Source organism: Lynx rufus, unplaced genomic scaffold, assembly GCF_022079265.1.
Source record: "Lynx rufus isolate CCGP_SWC_20201006 ecotype Redwood Valley unplaced genomic scaffold, mLynRuf1.p SCAF_9, whole genome shotgun sequence".
Classification (NCBI taxonomy): domain Eukaryota; kingdom Metazoa; phylum Chordata; class Mammalia; order Carnivora; family Felidae; genus Lynx; species Lynx rufus.
This window is the reverse complement of record NW_025814897.1, coordinates 54,825,427-54,846,117: the sequence shown is the minus strand read 5'-3', so window position 1 is coordinate 54,846,117 and position 20,691 is coordinate 54,825,427. Positions and strand designations below refer to the sequence as shown.

Below are 20,691 nucleotides of genomic sequence, written 5' to 3'. Positions count from 1 at the left end.
GCTGGAGGTGATAAAGATTTTATCACCTCATATTCAACATCCTGGCGGCACTGGACTCATCAATGTTTAGCTTCCTCTGAGGAAGCTGCCTTGTAGTTTTCATCACTGGAACTGAAAGAAAAAATTACTGTGAAAAGGAGATATCCTGTGTTTCTCAGTTAAGACTTGTTCTTTTGAGTGTGTATTAAATGCTGCTAGAAAAGGCATTACATGAAATATAAATCTCAAGTGATAATTATTAATTTTGATGGGAAAAAAAAAAAGCAGAGGGGGAGAAGGGAAGGGAAGTGATGGTAGGACCACAGAAAGAGTGTGTACCAAGTATCATCTGAATGAACAGGATTTTTAACCAATGTATGACCAGTCATGCTTACAGTCCCAGAAAGGGTACTTTTCAGCCACTACCTCACACAGTGATACCATCAGCAGTGTCACCTATCAACAGGAAAGTTGCTTGGGGAAGTAGATTATATATCCACTCACACTCAAGGGGTTTCCTAAATTTTAAATATATTCTAATCTAAAATATTTTCTCTAAACAGACAATCTCACTAGCTTTAGGCAGGTTGTTATTCTTGAAGAGAATAAACAAAGCACTCACAAAAGGCAGGAGGTAAGCTTTTCACATTCTCATTTGATCCTAACAGCTACCTTATGTAGTAGGTAGGGCATGTATTTTTAATCTCCACTTTACAGATAAGGAAACTAAGTCCAGAGGGGTTTGCTGTCCTGACTGAGGTCAAAAAGACTTCTATTTCAATACAAAAAATTTTCTCAGTCATCATTATGACTTAAAGAAAAATTGAAGATTTTGAAGCAACATTAAAGATTTTATAATCTTTAAAACGTTATTATAATCTTTCAAATCTTTAAAATTTATTTAGGAATTAATTAGTTTTTGTTTTGTTAGGTTTAATCAGCCTGTAAGTTTTCTTCCATTAGCTTTCTTTTATTGTATGAGGTCTCCTTTTCCTTAAAAGTTCAGGCCATAAATAAGGGTAAGTGCATTTCTCTACATAGGAAATTCCATTATCAGGGTTAGAATTGAAAGTAAAAAAATATGGGGTGAGATCAGATCTGTTTGAGTAATAATTAAGCAACTGATAAATTGCCAGGTAATGTAAGTGCTGTTTCGTGATCAGCTTGTAGATAGTCACTCTCTTTACACCTGCAGACAGGACTGAATGGCTCGGGCTACCTGGCAAGGCAGCGAGTTTGAGGATCATGGACTTTGACTCATGAACTTAAAATACCATAGTAGTTTCTCTTTTAAAAAGCAGAATTCATGAAACTGTTACAATGGCTAAACACAGTTTTATTTGGTCTGCACAGTATTTTAAAATAAATAAAAAGCTAGTATTTTAGTCTTGTTCACGCGAAACTCCAGTTCTGGCTTCTTGAAAAACCCAAAAGATCTGGCAATACTAGGCCTGAGTCCTATCATGGCAACACAAAATAAAGGTTGTTCCCTTTAAAATGATCCCTCTGCCACTCCCTATGTCTTCCAAACATGAAACTGTGTTTCAGTTACTGTTTCGTGAGTAGTAGTAATTTGTGAAAACACCCAGCCCTCTAAACTCGTCAGAATTTGGGTCTGAGACTGTGGCCTCTCAAATAGCAGCAGTTTCCTCTACACCGCCTCTGACACTGGGTCTGGAGGTGGAAGACTCCTCTCTCCTCATTGCTGCTTCCCATCTGTTTTCCTCTGCTCCCTCCATTAAAATCCTGTCATCGGGCCGTGCCATTTGCCACCTGGGTACTTCTTCATGCAGTCATCTGCCCCAGAATGCCCTCAACATCCTCCCCCTTCCCCGCCCCCTGGCCATGCCGTTCCTTTAAGGGCCTAGTTCCTGTCTCACTCTCGCCCTCTACCGCCATTCCAGTTCTAGCTCTTGGGGATTTCAGTACCCACAAAGATGACCGTTCCAGTGTCCTGGCCTCTCAGTTCATTGGTTGGACTTGAAAAGCTTTTCAATGATTTTTTTCCTTCTGTTTTGCCTCAGCTACAACTTTGTTCATAAACTTCAGCTTGTCTTTACCAGTAACTCACTCTTGTAGGATCTCAAACCTCTAACCCCTCCTTCTGGCACCTCATCTGCAGTGATCCTTTGACCTCCATGGAGAACCCGTCTCCACTAACAACACCACCTTTCCACATCTCTCACCCCTCTCACGTATCCCCCTTCTCCTAAAACAGCTTAAATTACACACTTGCAGAGAATCTTAACTCCCTTGTTCTTTTGTCTCATTATATTCACATGGCTTAACCACAATTTGATTAAACCCAGCTGTCTGCTTATTCGTTGCCTGCACCTGAACATGAACTAGAAAAAAAGAAAAAAAAAAAAAAGATACAGCAGTAGGACAATTCTTTCAGAGGTTTGCCGTAAAGAGAAGAAAATGTGGGCGGTAGTGGAAGGGGGAAATTAGGTCAAGAAAGAATCTTTTTTTAAGATGGGAAAGATCTTGGCATGCGTATATTCTGAGGGGAATGATGCAGCAGAAAGTATTTGATGATGTAGGAGAGGAAGGGGAGATTTCCCAGGTCCATAGTTCTTAATAGGTTAGTGAAGACAGAATCAAGTGCACAACTCTGTGGTTGGTCTCAGCTAGAAGCAAAGCTAGATCATGTACAGTAGCAGGAGAAAAGGTAAGCACATGCGGGCACAAGAAGAGTTAGATAGGCAGATGTGCCCTGAAGCACTCTAATCAGGGCTTCAGCTCCACCATGCTTGCCAAGCCCATCAATGACTTCCATGCTGATAAAGCAAGTTCTTGTCCTTATTACCTACCGGCAGCATTTGATAAAACTGATTGTATCCTCCTGAAAATACTTCATTTCCAGAAAATCACTGCCTTCTCAATTTCTTCTGTTATTTCCTCCTCTCCCCAAACTAAATGATAGTTTCCCAGGAGTTAGTCCTCTGAGCTCTTTTCTATTTATAGTTATTCTCCTGGTAATTTCATCCAGTCTTGTAGCTTTTTTAATAAATGATTTAAAAAAAATTTTTAAGTTTATTTATCTTAGAGAGCACGTAGGCAGGGAAGGGCCAGAGTGAGAGGAGGAGAGAAAGAATCCCAAGCAGACTCCATGTTGTCAGTGAGGAGCCTGACGCAGGTCTCAAACCCACAAACCATGAGATCATGACCTGAGCCAAAATCAAGGGTTGGATGCTTAACCAACTGGGCCATCCAGGCACCCCCCCAGTATTGTAGCTTTATAGCAACTATATCCTAATGAATGCCAAATTTCTATCGTCAGCTTGTACAACTTTCCCGACTCCAGACTCCTATCCATCCATATATTTGGTATCTCTACTTAGTTGTCTGATAATTCAAGTTGATACATGCAGCTTTAGCTAATTCAAACTGCACAGAGCACCTGGGTGACTCAGCCTGTGCTGTTAGCACAGAGCCTGCTTGGGATTCTCTCTCCCTCTCTGTCTACCCTGCTTGTGCTCTATCAAAATAAATAAATATTTAAAAAAACCAAACTGCATAGCATATCCATTCTTTTATTTTTATGTTTATTTATTTTGAGAGAGAGTACACACACACACAAGTGGAGGAGGGGCAGTGAGAAAGGGAGAGAATCCCAAGCAGGCTCCGCACTGTCAGCACAGACCCCTATGTGGGGCTCGAACTCACAAACTGTGAGATCATGACCTGAGCCGAGATCAAGAGTCAGACACTTAACTAACTGAGCCACCCAGGCACCTCTCCATTCTATTTTTAAAAACATTTTTTTAAGGGGTGCCTGGGTGGCTCAGTCGGTTGAGCGTCCGACTTTGGCTCAGGTCACTATCTCACAGCTTGTGAGTTCGAGCCCCGCATTGGGCTCTGTGCTGATAGCTCAGAGCCTGGAGCCTGCTTCTGCTTCTGTCTCTCTCTCTCTCTGCCCCTAACCCACTTGCATTGTCTCTGTCTCTCTCAAAAATAAACATTAAAAAAATAAAATAAAAACAATTTTTAAGTTTATTTTGAGAGAGACAGAGTGCAAGTGGGGTAAGGACAGAGAGAGAAGGGGAGAGAGAATCCCAACAGGCTCCACACCATCAGCACACAGCCTGAAGTGGGGCTCGAATTCATGAATCTGAGCCAAAATCAAGAATCGGACTCTCAACCAGCTGGGCCACCCAGACATCCCTAAAGCAATGCTTCTTGTACATGTCCCTCTACATAATGTTTCTCTAGGGTATGTAGGCTTTCCTACTTTGCATTATGGCCTACTAGCACAGTTTAGTACAAGCCTCCATTTACTTACTTTTGTCCAGATTACTCCAATAACTTCCTGTTGTTTTTTTTAAACATTTTAATTTTTGAAGAAATCTCTACACTCAACGTGAGGCTCAAACCTAAACTCTGAGATCAAGAGTTGCACACTCTACTGACTAAGCCAGACAGGTGCCCCAATAACTTCCTATTTCTAATGCTTGAGTGATCCTATTAATCAAATCATGCCACCGCTTCCTATTTTAGACCTAAAGACATGTCTTCCTCTAACTCACAAAATTACAGGTAACTTGGGGTGCAAAATATTAATGTTTTAGGAAAAATTACATATGAAGTAAGTTTGACTACTGACATCACTGCCCTATTTAGCAATTTTCTGTGAACTAGTTATTTAAAACTACACTGTAGCAAAGCTGTACTAAATGAATGCTAGAGCTAGAACAACGTATACCATCCTACATAATGAATCATTTTCCTTGTAAAAGCATACAGGATTCCACAACTTCTGACTTTTAAAAGACATAGTAAACAAAATGAAAAGACATCACAGACTAGGAGATTAATATCTAGAATATATAAAGAACAGATCAGTAAGGAAAAAAAACTTAAAAATTGGGCAAAAAATATGAAAAGTCCAATGTACACAATAGGAAGGTGTTCAGTCTCACTAGTAATCAGGAACATGGAAACTACAATCACGATGAAACCTTACTTTCAAATTCGTGAGGTTGGCAGACAATTAAGTCTGGATATATTAAAAGCTGGTGAGGATATAACCAATAAATTTTATTCCCTAACATGGCAGTGTGAATTTCCCCAACTGTTTTGGAGAACAGGTTAGCAACATCTAGGAAAGTTAAGAACTGTGTTTTTAATGAAATTTCCATTTCTGGGATTAGTAGAAATCAATGTTTGTGGGTCTGGTGGGAAATGTATTATTGTAGGCATAACAGGAAGTCGGAAAGGTACCGCAATAGAGAAATGCACACGTGTGCATGAGCCATGCACGAGGATTTCTGCTGCAGCACTGCTTTCATAATGAGTAACTGGAACCTTAAATGCCCATCAAGAAAATGGATGAACTGTGCTATAGAGCTGCCTGTATCAACTTGGATAAAATTTTTATGTGCTAAGTAGGAAAAGCAGCACAAGGATTCAAATAATGAACGTTTAAAAACATACAACCCAATACCACACGTTTAGATGCTACATACATGTGGAGCAAAAATGCAAACACATACATAGTTATGACAAATGCCAAATTTGGAACAGTGGTTACTTCTGAAGGGGAGGAAGGGAGATCAGGGGAATACAGAAATCTTCAACTGTGCTTGTATAATTTTATTTCTTAGCTGCATGTGAATATTTGGTATGTTACATTAACCTTTTACTATACCAAACATATTTCAGAACGCAGGTTATTTATAAAATAGGTAGTGATAACCAACTTTTCCTTTACCTGCTTTAACTGCAGAGTTGTTCATTTACACAATGAATGATAAATTTTTAATTCTTTGAAACTTTAAACTGATTTATATATAGCCAGCTTGCTATTCCTCAGGTAAAAAAAAAAAAAAAAAAAAAAATGACCATGGGGGATGTGTTAGTTTTCTAGTATGACCATAACAAAGTTCCACAAACTGAGTGGCTTAGAACAACAGAAATTTTTGTCTCACAGTTTTGGAAGCCAGAAGTCCAAGATTAATGTGTCACTAGGGCCATGCTCCCTCTAAATGCACTTGGGAAGGATCTGTTCCAGGCCGCTCTCCTAGTTTCTGGTAGCCTAAGGTGCTCCTTGGCTTGTAGATGCATCACTCTAATCCTCTATCTTCCCATGGCCTCCCCCTGCCCATGTCTGTCTGTGTCCAAATTCTCCCTTCTGATAAGGACACCAGCTATATAAGATTAGGGCCCATCCTGATGATTTCACTTTAACCCCACTTACCTGTGTAAAGACTTAACTCCAAATAAGGTCACATTCTAACATACTGGGTGGGGGTTAGGACTCCAACATGTTTTTGGGGAGACGCAATTCCACCTACAAATGGTTAAAGACCTGAGTCCCCCTCCTATCCCGACCCCCCACTTTTCTTTCAGGGATATTTTGTGTATACCTAAGTACACGATGATATATCTCCACTGTAACCTCCAGCCCTTTTTCTTTTATAGAAGTATCTTCATTTTTTTCATTTAATGTATCTTTGAGTTTATTTAGTATTGGTATATAAAGATCTACCTAATTCTTTTTGAGGAGTACAGTTTTCCATTATACAGATGTACTGTAAGTAACTGACCCAGGCCTAATTATGGACAATGAGGTTGTCCTTGGTCTTTTGCTTTCACAAATAAAGTTGCAATGGGGGTGCCTGGTGGCTCAGTTGATTAAGCATCCGACCGTTGGTTTTGGCTCAGGTCATGATGTTACGGTTTCATGAGTTCAAGTCCCACATTGGGCTCTGTGCTGACAGGGTGGAGCCTGCTTAGGACTCTCACTCTCTCTCTCTCTCTCTCTCTCTCTCTCTCCCTGCCCCTCCCCACTCCTGCTATCTCTCTCTCAAAATAAACTTTAAAAAATTAAAAAAATAAGTAGAGTTGCAATTATTATCTTTACATATATGACTTTTCCTAATGTGCAAATTTATAGAATAAATTCCTTTAAATGGAGTTTCTGGGTCAAACAATATTTCCATTTTTAATTTTGACAAATAGTGTGACCATCAGTTTTTATAAAAAATATTTTATTATGTACAGTCTCAATTTATTTTTGTTTTTTGTTTTGAAACCTTACTTTCAAATTCGTGAGATTGCAAGCAAGCATCTGAGTATCCTTTCTATTTGGGGTAATCCACCACTGTGAGTACCTGCATAAAGGAAGTGCCCTCCCACTGCAGAAGCTGAAGGGGCCAGATACTCCTGTTTTCTGTCCCTGGCAACACACAGTCCCTGCCAATCAGGACTCTGTGGTGACTCGAAAGGCACGGGATCAATTAAAAAATCAGTCTAAAAGCAACAGAAGAATCATAGCGTCTTACATAGGCCACTCCTAGTTGCTAATCTTTTTATGAGCCTGGTTTATTTCCGTTTTCCTGTCCATCTTGTGAGCTACCAGATAGTGTTCCAAAAGACTTTTTTCTGCTTAAATTAGCCAGAATTGGATCTACTTACAACTAGAATTAATGCTAATAATTTTTAGTCGCACTTTTATGAACATAAATTGCTACACTATCCTACTTGCACTATATACCATGAAGGCTTGGTCTGCTGTATTTTGGGGTAAACCTGTATTTGCTTTTCTTCATAATTCTGTCAGCTATTTACTGCTGCTACTGATATGCCTGATGCAACCACGCCTTTTTTCCTTTTCTATCCTGTTGCATGCCTAGAAACTAGATGCTCAAGTACATTGGAACTGTTTGCAGAGCAGGGATAGAGACTTGCACTCAAGGCCAAGAGGTCCTACGAGAAAAATGAATAAATTTCATCACATCTATTTTAATTGCTCAGAGGATGTTTCAATTTCAGACTTCTCAGATATATCCTAAGAGGTGAGTTAACACTGCATCTATTTCTTCTTTCTGTTATGAAAAGAATGAATTACTACTATTGTGTAATACTTAACATTTTCTGAGCCATTTTCTAGGTACTTTTGTTCTAAGTATATTAGTGATTCATATAATCTTCAAAATAATAATTTTAAAAAGTCTTAAAAATTAGCCTCCATACACTTTCATTTAGCTTTCTTATCCCTGGTTATATATCTCTATTTTTATCTTCTTTTTTTAAGATTTTATTTTCAAGTAATCTCTACACCCAACGTGCAGCTCCAACTCACAACCCTGAGGACGAGAGTCACATGCTCTACCTATTGAGCCAGGCAGGTGCCCCTATTTTCTTTATCTTCTAGAATTATATTATTAACAAAAATTCTGACTAGGTTCACTGTTCTCCCAAAAGTTTTGGGACTGACTTCTCATCTGCAATTATGACATTCCCCCTCACCATTATATATTGGTTTTACTTATGTATATATGAGCAGAGTGAGATCTAGTGAAAATGTTTCAGTTTCAGTTTCAGCTCCTTTGTCAAGGAATAGTTAATAATTCTATTGGAATCCTCATAAGAGATCTGCTTAGAATTGCTATGTATTAGCCAAAGAGGATGGGTGCCAGATATAGATTCATCCTTTCTAGAAACACTTTTAAAACAGCAGATGCATGAGAATTAGCTATATATATAGTAATAAGGATACTATCTAAAGCCATGCAGATAAATAAAAATTCTATCTAAAAAATCTAGTATCTCTCTGAACAATGAGTAATTTTTTTTTTATTTTAATATTTTTATGAGAGAGAGTGTGAGTGGGGGAGAGGCAGAGAGAGAAGGAGACAGAATCCAAAGCAGGCTCCAGGCTTTGAGCTGTCAATACAGAGCCCGACCTGAGGCTCGAATCCACAAACTGCAGGGTCACAACCTGAGCCGAAATCGGACACTTAACCGACTGAGCCACCCAGATGCCCGAAGTAATTGTTCTTCTTAAAGTATACCCTGTCTTCTTCTAAAAGTAAAGGGCTATATAACCATGATCATCTGTGCATAATCTCTCATCTTTACCAATACTGACAGAGATCCTAACAAGACCTCAAAATACATAATGTACAAAAATTAATAAGCTTATTTGGGGGTGCCTGGGTGGTTTAGTCAGTTGAGAATCTGACTTTGGCTCAGGTCATGATCTCATGGTTCATGAGTTCAAGCCCTGCATCAGGCTGTCTGCTGTCAGCACAGAGCCTGCTTCAGATCCTCTCTCCCCCTCTCTCTCTGCCCGTCCCCTGCTCACTCACATGCTCACTCTCAAAAATAAACTTTAAAAACATAAATAAATAAGCTTATATGAAAAGTATCAATATCTGACAAACTGATCTGTGGGAGGAGAAAACCCACTGGGATCATTTTAATGAATACGTTTTTAATTTTTTTTTTAAAGATTTTTTAAAATTAATCTCTACACTCAGCACGGGTTCAAACTTACAACCCCAAGATCAAGAGTTACATACTACTAACTAAGTCAGCCAGGCACCCCTATGAATACATTTTTTAAACGACAGAATTTAGAACAGATGACTATAAACACTAGCTTTAATGGATATTTTGGATGATTCACATTACAGGGGAAAATGTCCATGGCTTTTCTTTAAATTTCCTCTACATCAAGAAATAGGAAGCAAACAATCCCAGTAACACTGAAATTAAGTTCAAACAGAATCAAGAAATGTTGGTTTACTGATCATTATGAATTTCATTTTTAAGAAGTCTGACTTGGTCTTTTTTTTTTTTTTTTCACCTTCTATTTTCTCAAAGCTATGGGAGCAACTGAATAATATTACAGAATGTTATTACAGCTGAATCTTTGAAAGTCACTTAATCTAATCCCCTCTTTTTACAGATGAGGAAATAGGTCCAGAGAGGTTTAAATACCTTGTCTGCCAAGCCAGGACTAGATGCTTGGTCTTCTACATCTTAGATGACTGCATTATGCTGACCACAGCAGTGCCTATAGGAAACAGTGCACAGAATCTCCTTGACATTTTGATATATTTATTATCAGAGCACTTTATTGCTTCACTGAAAGTCACGAGTATAAGTTTGTAAGTATGACTTCAAAAAAGGACTCAAATAGAATTTCTAAGATTAGACCATGAGAATACCCCGTTTACTGAAGAAGACATAAATGTCTAGGATAGAATTATGAGTGCTGCTGAGATTGCCAGCAGAGAAATCTGGGAACTTCCTGTGCTGTCCACTGAAATTTTAACATTTAAAATCCTGCAGTGAAGAGAGAACTTACTTCCTTTCAACTGCTGGCAGATGGGAAGGTTCTATAGTGTTATGGAGCACAGGCTTCAAAAACACAGTTCACATGGCACCTGGGTGGCTCAGTCAGTTAAGCATCCAACTCCTGATTTTGGATCAGGTCATTATCTCATGGTCATGGGATCAAGCCCCACATTGGGCTCTACACTACGCATGGAGCCTGCTTAAGATTTTCCCTCTCTCTCTCTCTCCCTCTGCCCCTCTCTTCCACTCATGCTCTAAAATTAAACAAAAAAATCACAGCTCACTATCTATGACTTTACCTATTTTACCTCTCTGTAGCTTCCTCATCTCTAAAGTGGGATAACAGGGGCACCTGGGTGGCTCAGTCGGTTGAGCATCCAACTTCAGCTCAGGTCATGATCTCACGGTCCCTGAGTTCAAGCTGCGTGTTGGGCTCTGTGCTGACAGTTCAGAGCCTGGAGCTTGCTTTGGATTCTGTGTCTCCCTCTCTCTCTGCCCCTCCCCCACTCGTGCTCTGTTTCTACCAAAAAATGAATAAACGCTGAAAAAAAAAATTTTAAAGTGGGATAATAAGGGGCGCCTGGGTGGCTCAGTCGGTTAAGCATCCGACTTCAGCTCAGGTCATGATCTCACGGTTCATGAGTTAGAGCCCCACATCAGGCTCTGTGCTGACAGCTCAGAGCCTGGAACCTGCTTCGGATTCTGTGTCTCCTTCTATCTCTGTCCCTCCCCCACTTGTGCTCTGTCTCTGTCTCTCAAAAATAAATAAATGTAAAAAAAAAATTTTTTTAAGTGGGATAATAAAAGCACCTGTACCTCATAAGGTAGTTAAGAAAATTATATGCATAATTATATGTATAACGTATATAAAGACAGGGCTGATACAGAGAATGCCTTAGTCAAGTTCAGTTTCCATTTCCACATGGCCTTTTACTTGCCTACTGTAGCAAATTCAGTATTTCTGAGAGTCTGCTGAGAAAAAAGAAAATCAGCTTTTTCCAATCTACCATGCAGGATGACAGAAACCAAGTGAAACTGCTAACAAGAACACTGGGCTTTGTGGTCACAAACTAAAGTTTAGTCCCTAATTAGCCAAGTGATCCTGAATACCTTTTCTATTTTAAAAGTGCTATAATGGTATAAAAAGTCCAAGTATACATCTGTAATTATAAATCAGCCTCACAAATAAATACCCTGGTGTCTGAAAACTAAAAATTGAGAGTCAGTAAGTGTAAGAAATTACCTGATCCAAGTGCAAGAAGCAGAAATCCCTTGAAATGCATTCAATCTTTGCCCTATTAAATATTTGCCAGAAACTCTAACTGTACATTTTCTTACTCATTTCATGTTTATATTCTCAACAAAAGTCAAACAAAAATAAGAACTGTTAAGACTTGTTTTCTACCAGTTTTAATTAAAAAAATTTTTTTCTCACTAATGGTTTTAGTCAAGAATGAGAGCACAATAATATAGAAAACCTAGATTTATTTGTTTGTTTATTTGTTAAAGACAAAACAATTATCCTCTGAAGTACTCTGAGGACTTCATCCCAATTTCATTTGGTTAGGGAAACCGACCTAAGAGGTTACAAATTAGAGGATATAACCTAAGAGGTTATAACAAAAGAGACTGGTGAAACATGGTGAAAGGAGTAAAAGCTAGTCAGAAGCATTTGTTAGTGGCAGTAGATGTGGCTAGAATGTTTCCCAAGAGGCTCCCTAAAGATGCCTGAATGAACTGATCTAGGCCCCAAATTAGTCAAAAGACCCTTACCCTGGGGGAGAACAAGCAGAGGCCAGGATGTGAGATCCCTTTGTCTTTGTTTTTAAAGGGTAAGGGGATCCTTAGGCTCTAAAAGGATGTATCTTAGTCTCAGCCTCCCTCCTTCCCATCCAGTCCACCTTCGTAGGCCTCCCAGGTGACAGAGACGCATATAATGAAGGCAGGAACTATAGGCCTATTCAGAGGGTACTTGCACAAAGAAAGTTTTAGCATAGATGATAAACTACAAATACCCTCTTGGTTAAGTTAATTCACCTTTGTTAATAAAGGTCATAGTCTCTTCTGCTGGTGACAACTTTTTGTCTCAGTATAGTCTGTCTCAAAAAAGAACTGGTTCAGGTAAGTTTTGGAGAAGAAAAAGACTTTCATCAACACCCACTCCACAGTAGAAGAGGCACCAAGTTCTTTCCTACAGTTATGAGCAGAATCTGAAAAACAAAAGATTCATAGTGTTTATAATAGTAATAGTAGCTGTAATTTATTGACTTGACTAGTCAAGAGTGCCAGAGAACTTAGATATATTATATCTTAGTCTTTGCAACAATCCTGCCAGGTAGTTTATCAACCCCATTTTCAGATGAGGAAACTGAGGATTAGAGAAATTATATGCCTTTACCCAAAGGCACAGAGGCCTGCATGTGGTAGAGCTGTGATTCTACCCTGTCCCCTTCATTCCATCTCAGGCATTGAGAGGTCCTTGTTCCATTATCTTGAAAATTTTAATGGTTGCATAAACACTCTAATTATTCCTTCTCCACTCCTTAATTTCAAATGATTAAAAATTTACAGACATTGTTTGGAATTCAGGTCAATTATCCAGATGAAGAACTTGTATAAACTTTATGAATAAACTATCTCTCCACTCCAGCTGTAGCATAAAATGAATAGAAAACAAATCATCAGCTCATTAGAAAGCTTGTGGCTATTTTATGGTTATTTCACCATAAAATTACATTACAAAGAATCCTAAGAATTCTCATCAGTGAATTGCAGTAACATCTCATTTGTGTAACCATGAGTGACATAACAAACGAGTTTCTCATAATCCTTATTAATAGAGTGGTTGGTACTCTCTGAGTAGTCTATTTTTCAAGAAGAAAGATGTGAAAGCCAGAAGATCAAAAACTGTTTTCCAGTTTCAATAAAAGTAACTATGTAAGCATTACTGAACTGAAAAAGTCAACATACTATAAAGAACATGACAAGTAGAAAAGTGAGAAGGAAAGGAGACTTAAGTTGGCACCAAAAGATTTCCCATACAGTACAACAGTGAAGTACTGATATCTGGAATTGTGAGATCTGAAAATTAAAGTTAACAGAGCTGCAGCAATATGAACACATAATTTTAGCTAACTGCCAAGAAGACAATGCTGGTTTTAGACTATATAGCTACTAATGACAGAAATAAATGCTGTGGAAATAAAAGTTAAGTATTTAAAGGAAGAGGTATAAATCACAGAACTCCTAAGACATTATTTTCTGATAGTTCCACTGGCAGCATCTGAGAGGAAAGCAGAGATTCATTACCATTTTTCATGGTTAGTATAAGAAGATATGTCCACAATGGCAATAATTTGGAAGGTAAATGGAACTGGGAAAAAGGAGGGTTCTCACAACCCACATGGATGACTCACAGTAGTATAAGAGTCAAACCAAAATATATAAATCTTGCCATATTATTACTATATACTTTAAGAAAATAAAGGACCTGGGCAAAGTAACATCTCAAAGACTGGAAGACAGACAGCATTCAAGAAAATGCCATCAGGTCAGAACTAGAAGGACATTGTAGAGGGAGAAAAGAGACAACAATTTTAACAACGTGAAAATCTTAAAGCTTAAAGGAAGGCTTACTAGGATTACTAGTCTTAGAGCTCTATATGGTATGAACTAACTATATATGACCTTCAGCTACTATCTAATACACAGTTGAGATACTCAAGCTGGCAAAGAACAATGTATTTCTCAGAGTAACATGCAGCAAAGTCATGGACAAACTTTATGCAAAGCTCTTGAGAACATGTCAGGGAAAATTGGCTGTGAGCTCTTATGTCAGTCAGGAAAAGCAGGTATGGGGGCACCTGATGGCTCAGTCAGTTGAGCGTTTGACTCTTGATTTCAGCTCAGGTCATGATCCCAGGCTCGTGGGACTGAGCCCTGCATCAGGCTCTGCATTGAGCGTGGAGCCTGCTTAGGATTCTCTCTCTCCCTCTGCCCTTCTCCCTTGTGCTCTCTCTCTCTCACGTACACTTTTAAAAAGAAAAGAAAAGAAAAGCAGGTATGTAGCAACTTGGGAAATGACTGCTTCTGGACAACTGTACATGGACTTAACAGTTTGGCAAATCAGTCCTGAACACTAAGGTACCCAGGACCTTGGTCCTCCATTATTTTCAGAAGGACAGTGGCCAATAGAAGATTATGATTAAAAGCTTAAATGCAGTTTGGAATTACTTCTACTTCTGCCCTAAACTGAATAGCAGTGAGTTGCAGCAAATCTCTGCTTTGTTTTTTCTGATGAATGTGTTACAGTTTCAAACACAAGTGGGAAAAGATGACACACTGGGACATGATCTTACTCCGCTGCTCCCACCTGAGCCAACCAGGGAGCTCTTGATTTCTGAATAACGGGCTAATGGCCTCCTCCTGAGTTCACTGAAGATGAGTGATTATTCTTCCATGCCTCAATGCCTAGCACTACCCAATATCTAGCACAATGCATATACTTAATATGGGATAAGTGCTCAGTAAATGTTAACCTGAATATCGCTGTTTGCAGACCTTGATTTCTTAGGGGAAAAAACCACTTAAGTCTCAATAATTTCAGAAATGGGTAACTAACATTTTTCCAAACTGCTAATTTTATAGAGTTCTCCTGAATCAGGAAAATAAAAACTAATTATTTCACAAGATTCAGTGACAAGGGAAAAAATAAACTACTTACCCCACAGCAGCATAAATCATTTTCAGTGATCAACATCTGCATCCTCAAACTGTCCAGCAACGGTTGGCGTAGTATCTACCTCCATCCCATCTGAAGGAAAAAATCAACTGCTGAGCAACAGTCCACTGAGCTCTTCAGACAGGTAAAGGTTCAACCTACACATCACCGGAAGGAAGTTAGTGCCCTCTGTTGGTAACAACTATTTCTTTCTCTTCTGAAAAAGCAACCAGGAACAAACCAAGAAAGAAAAATGCCACCTGTACATTTAACATTTACTTTGTAAATTTTCAACATCAACACTAAAAGAACACTAGGTAAGAACTTTTGAATATGGTAAGCACCAACTGTTCACTCTTCACAGAACTGTGCTATTTACTGTGTAACTTATTACTATTAAAGGTATAAAAGTCCTATCCTTACAAAGCTTATGACATAATTTTGAGAAAAGACAACATAAGTAGAGTGAGATTCTCATTTCACAGGGAAAAAAGAGTGTCGGGGAGAGGGGAAAACCGGGAAAAAGTCCCTCTGGAAACAGTTGTTTATAGCTGCTTTCTCTACTTCCTCACCTCCCATTCACCCTTAAGTCTTTAGCCCACAACAAACTGGCTTCTGCCTGAGTCCCCTGGCATCTGGACATGAAGCTAGGCATACAAATGCAATATGTATCTAAAATTAACTCATCATTGGGGCGCCTGGGTGGCTCAGTTGGTTGAGCGACGGACTTCCACCGAGGTCATGATCTCATAGTTTGTGAGTTCAAGCCCTGCGTCAGGCTCTGTGCTGAGAGCTGGGAGCCTGGAGCCTGCTTTGAATTCTGTGTCTCCCGCTCTCTCTGCCCCTCCCCTGTCACGCTGTGTGTGTGTGTGTGTGTGTGTGTGTGTGTCTCAATAATAAATAAACATTGAAAAACAATTTTTTAAAATTAAATTAAATTAACTCATCATCTTTCCACATAGAAAGTTTCTCGGAGCACCTGGGTGGCTCAGTCGGTTAAGCGAATGACTTGGTTTCGGCTCAGGTCATGTTCTTATGGTTCATAGCCCTGTGTTGGGCTCTGGGATTGTCTCTCTCTCTACCCCTCTCTCTGCCCCTCCTGTTCACGCTGTCTCTGTCTCTCTCAAAATAAAGAAACAAACTTAAAATTAAAACATTTCTGTTGGGGCGCCTGGCTGGCTCAGCTGGTAGAGCATGTGACTCTTAATCTCAGGGTCTTGGGGTCGTGAGTTCAAGCCCCACACTGGGTGTGGAGTCTACTTAAAATAAAATAATTAAAAAAAAAAAAAAAAAAAAGAAGAAATGTTTTTCTTTCCGAATAGTCTTACTAAAGGATACCTCTCACCTGTGTAATCCAGAAACTCCTACCACATCTCTAACTTCTGTTGTTTCTCTCTCTTAAACATCTCTCAAACCTGTAAAGTCTTGTGACATTCACTGCTACTACCAAATGCAGGCCACAATCTCTCATCTAATTTAAATCATAAGCTACTTAACAGAGTTTCTCTTCTATCTTCCAGTATTTCCCTCTGCAATTAATTTTCCCTATCAGAGCCAGGATCACCTTCTGAAACAATCAAAATAAAATTCTTCACATTCTCACTGATCTAAGCATAACACTGAAATTCTTTAACACAGCTTTCAAGTTCCTTTAAGATATAGCCCAGTTCACTAATCTACCTTTACCTGTTCCTGTAACAACTCCCCTTCACACTCAGAGTTCCAGACATAAATGAACCACTTTCAGTCCCCCAGAGATGAATAATCTCTTGAACTTTTGCACATGGCTGATCCTGTTACCCACCTCTCCCCTCTACCTGTATGCAATTCCCCTTCACTCAAGTCACTTTTATTCCTCTTTCAGATCTTGGCTTGGATGTCACTTACTCCATGAAGCTTGAATCCAGAATCTCTCTCTATCCAGGCTGGGTGAAGAGTTCAAACTCTGATTCCACAGCTTCTCAAGCTTCCCCTATAACTCAATGCTATATCACAACGTACTATAACTGCCTAATTAGTTCATTTATTTTTCTCTACAGAAGAATGCCACTGATAGGAAGCCAGTAATCTCATCTCTTTTGAGCACCGTTGTATTCTCTGTACCCGGCATAGCAGTTCAATAAACACTTCTTACATAAATGAGTACATGAAGCACTGAAATGCCACAAGTAGATAGGGTATATTTAAATGGCAAGGATTGAAATTTACTAAGACAGCAAATTTCAGGTGTTCTCACCACAAAAAAAGGGTAACTACATGAGGAGATACATACGTTAATCAGCTTAACTGTAGGAATTATTTCACTATATATATCAAAACATCTATGGGGCGGTTAGATGGTTCAGTCAGTTATGTGTTCAACTTCAGCTCGGGTCATGACCTCATGGTTCATGGGTTCAAGCCCTGCACTGGCCTCCGCACTCGCAGCATGGAGGCTGCTTGGGATTCTCTCTTTCTGCCATTTCCCTACACACTCTCTCTCAAAAATAAATAAACTTAAAAAAATTTTTTAAATAAAAATAAAATAAAAACATCCTGTGGCATATCTGAAATATATACAGTTATTATTTAAAATTTTTTTAAAACAAATCAAATTTAAAAAAAGAAGTGCATAGGTCAAACTAAATAAATAAATAAATGGCAAAAAGAGTGACATGGCTACTTAGGACTTTAAAAGATGGGGAATTGTATAGGCTGAAGAAGTTTTATATATAGGCAACTCTCAATATGATAATAAGGCTTAGGAACAAAGGCCAAAATCTCATTTTAGCAAAAAGTGTTTGTGATCTTAAAATCATTTGCTATAAAGCATTAAATAAGGAATTTTACAATTAAAAAAACCCCTTCAGTGACGAAAGCCTTTTCAATGTCTAAGGACACCCTCCCATCAATCACTGTAATAAAAAAAAAAGTAACATCTTGGGGTGCCTGGGTGGCTTAGTTGGTTAAGTGTCCAACTCTTAATCTCAGCTCAGGTCTTGATCTCAGGGTTGTGAGTTAAAGCCCCACAGTGGGCTCCATGCTGGGCATGAAGCCTACTTTAAGAGAAAAAAAGGTAAGATCTTGAATTCTTTCAGCTAAGAGTTTGGTAGAGCACTAGAAATCATCTGAACCATCTCATCCTACAGCCTATGTTAGAGGCTCACCAACTAGGATTTAAAATGGAGAGAATACACAAGGAGTAACAGTGTGACCCAAAGCCTAAACTTTTCCAAATTAAAATATCCCAGACTTCAGGACCCCCAGGTCAACATGCTATGTGCATGAGGATATTGATCACAACATTATGACAGAAACTTACATGTACCACTGAAAGAAAAATTATGCTCTCTTTAAGAATGTTCTGCATCACTAAAAATTAGAAGTGGTAAGACTCTATAGCAACACAAAATACCAGTATATATTAAATACAAGTAAGATGCAAGAAATGCTTATAACAGGGCCTGGTATATTCTTTTTCCATATTAGCTCATTTAATCCTCTTACCACCTATTAGCTATTTGACCTCAGGCAAGTTATATGATCTTTTTGCGCTTCAGTTTCTTCACCTGTAAAATAGGGATCACAATGGCATTCTTGGAAGGATTAAATGAGTACATATGTGTAATGTGCTCAAATCAGGGTCTGGTACATACGAGCAGTACCTGAATGTTCTATTGAGAGTAGTAGGAACAACACTGGAGGTATTTGGGGCAAAGGCAAAGTTGAGGTGGCCACAGAGTGTTCTCAAGATTAACATGGCACAGTGAGCTGGAGGCAAGGATGATCGAGGCAAAAGATCTACTACTATAAATCCAGCGTGAGAAGACAAGGGCCTAGGATTGAAGGGTAACAGTAATAGCAAGGAACTATGAAAGTCATTTATTTTATTAATGTTTATTTATTTGTGAGAGAGAGAGAGAGAGCGAGAGAGCGAGCGTGGAGGAAGGGCAGAGAGAGGGAAATCCGAAGTGGGCTCCCGGCTCTGAGCTGTCAGCACAGAGCCCCACGTGGGGCTCGAACTCACAAACCGTGAGATCATGACTGAGCTGAAGTCAGACGCTTAACCGACTGAGCTACCGGGCGCCCCATTTTTGTTTTTTTTGTTTTTTAATGTTTATTTATTGAAAGTCATTTAAATGAAAAATCCATGGATCTCAGTATTGCACTAGAGCAAGGAATAAGAAGTAAAGGCTGCACCAAAAGAATACTTCAATATTCTGACTGAAATAGGCACTCAGAAAAGCAAACCAGTCTAACAGGGGAAATATTTACAAAGAAGCTTACAAAGTAGAGACAACTGAAACAAATTTGAAAGCCTCTTGATTAAGGTCCAGAAATTTGTCACAAAACAAGAACCCAAGTGTACTGAATGCTGCCTAGCCCTTTAAATCAAGTGAATATCCTAGTTTTGCATATAATCACATAGGAATTCATTTTAAAAATAAAAATAGCAGCACTGATATGTACACACACACATATATACACACAAGCAAACAAAAAAAGACTGGAATGATATGCAACAGGAAAATTAATGTCTTCAATTATAATTACACTTGATTTTTCATTTCTTCTTTGCCTGTGAAAAACATTTAAAAATGTTTTGACTGTGAACAGACTATTTTTGTAGTTGGGGGAAAAAACTAAAAAAGTTGCACAAGTCTGAGATTTTTCTGTCTTAACAGTTTCCAAAAGAACCTGTATATCTCTCCATAGCTTCCCTCATTGCCCAAATGACCATCTGACTATTCACACTGAAAGAAAGAAGGATACTCACCTTCATAATCTCTTATTGAATCTTCTGTCCGAACTCCAGCCATGTTGTATTGGCTGCTCACAGACTGAGAAAGCATTCCTTCTAATCTCTCCAATGTGGCTTGGCCTTCTGCTGTTAAATGGGACAATCCTTCTTCATAGGTGTAAAATGTAGGGATGTCTCCCTGCCCTTGTTCTAAAAAAAATAAAATGCTTTTAAACTATTAAAGAACAATTAGAAAAAAATGGATAATCAATAATGCATTTATTGAAGATAGGTACAGATTAAAAAGGCTTCCAGGAAAATATTTTTCAATATTCGTTTAATACACATATGTAGGTCATCTGTTGAAAACAGAAATAAAAGAAAATGTATCTACCCTCTAGGATGAGAAGGGATTCCAAAAGATAATGGGTCAGTAAACAGCAATTCTTTAAAAAATCAAATGTCGGGGCGCCTGGGTGGCGCAGTCGGTTAAGCGTCCGACTCCAGCCAGGTCACGATCTCGCGGTCCGGGAGTTCGAGCCCCGCGTCGGGCTCTGGGCTGATGGCTCAGAGCCTGGAGCCTGTTTCCGATTCTGTGTCTCCCTCTCTCTCTGCCCCTCTCCCGTTCATGCTCTGTCTCTCTCTGTCCCAAAAATAAATAAACGTTGAAAAAAAAAATTTAAAAAAAATAAATAAATAAAAAATCAAATGTCCAGGCACTAGAAGGCAAAGAGGATGTTCCTAAGGCAAAGAGTCTTATGTTATCCTGAGGTAGGAATCTTATAGATGAGTGCAAATTAATTTGGTATTAATTTGTACTGATGGTTCTTTCGGGATTAAAATATATGCTCCTTTTAAAAACTCAGAAATTCTGGCAAATATAAAAAGGATAAAAAAATAAAATCACTAAAAAATCTCAGTGAAGATGGGAATGTATTCAGATATATGAAGGAGAATTCCAGAACCAAGTTTGTCTCAGGCCAGGAAGTGGCTACACATGGAGGAAAGGGCCTTGGACAGCCAGATCGGTGGAGATGAGAGCAGTGGGGAAAAAGAAAACAGAACAGCAAGCACCTCAAGTTACATGAATCTACCAGGCTAGCGATTGCATTCTGGTCTGGGGAGGCAAAGAAAAATGCTCTTAGATAAGTGAAATATGGTTCTGGGGGGAAAAATGACTTGG

The 20,691-nt window shown here is 38.9% G+C and overlaps 1 protein-coding gene across 3 annotated transcripts in view; it reads right to left on the bottom strand.

Moving 5' to 3' along the window:
* Positions 1–20,691, bottom strand: part of CLNS1A (chloride nucleotide-sensitive channel 1A) — a 38,124-nt gene that overhangs the window by 6,949 nt on the left and 10,484 nt on the right. Inside the window, exons 5-7 of one of the 3 annotated variants that reach the window (XM_047071393.1) lie at positions 19,545–19,718; positions 14,792–14,881; positions 93–111 (exon numbers count right to left, since the gene is read on the bottom strand). In XM_047071393.1, the coding sequence (XP_046927349.1) occupies positions 14,814–14,881; positions 19,545–19,718 (242 nt within the window). In that variant the 3' untranslated portion in view covers positions 93–111; positions 14,792–14,813. Of the gene's footprint in view, positions 1–92; positions 112–11,536; positions 12,279–14,791; positions 14,882–19,544; positions 19,719–20,691 lie in introns of those variants that run through there. The other 2 variants (XM_047071391.1, XM_047071392.1) reach the window with 2 other exon arrangements.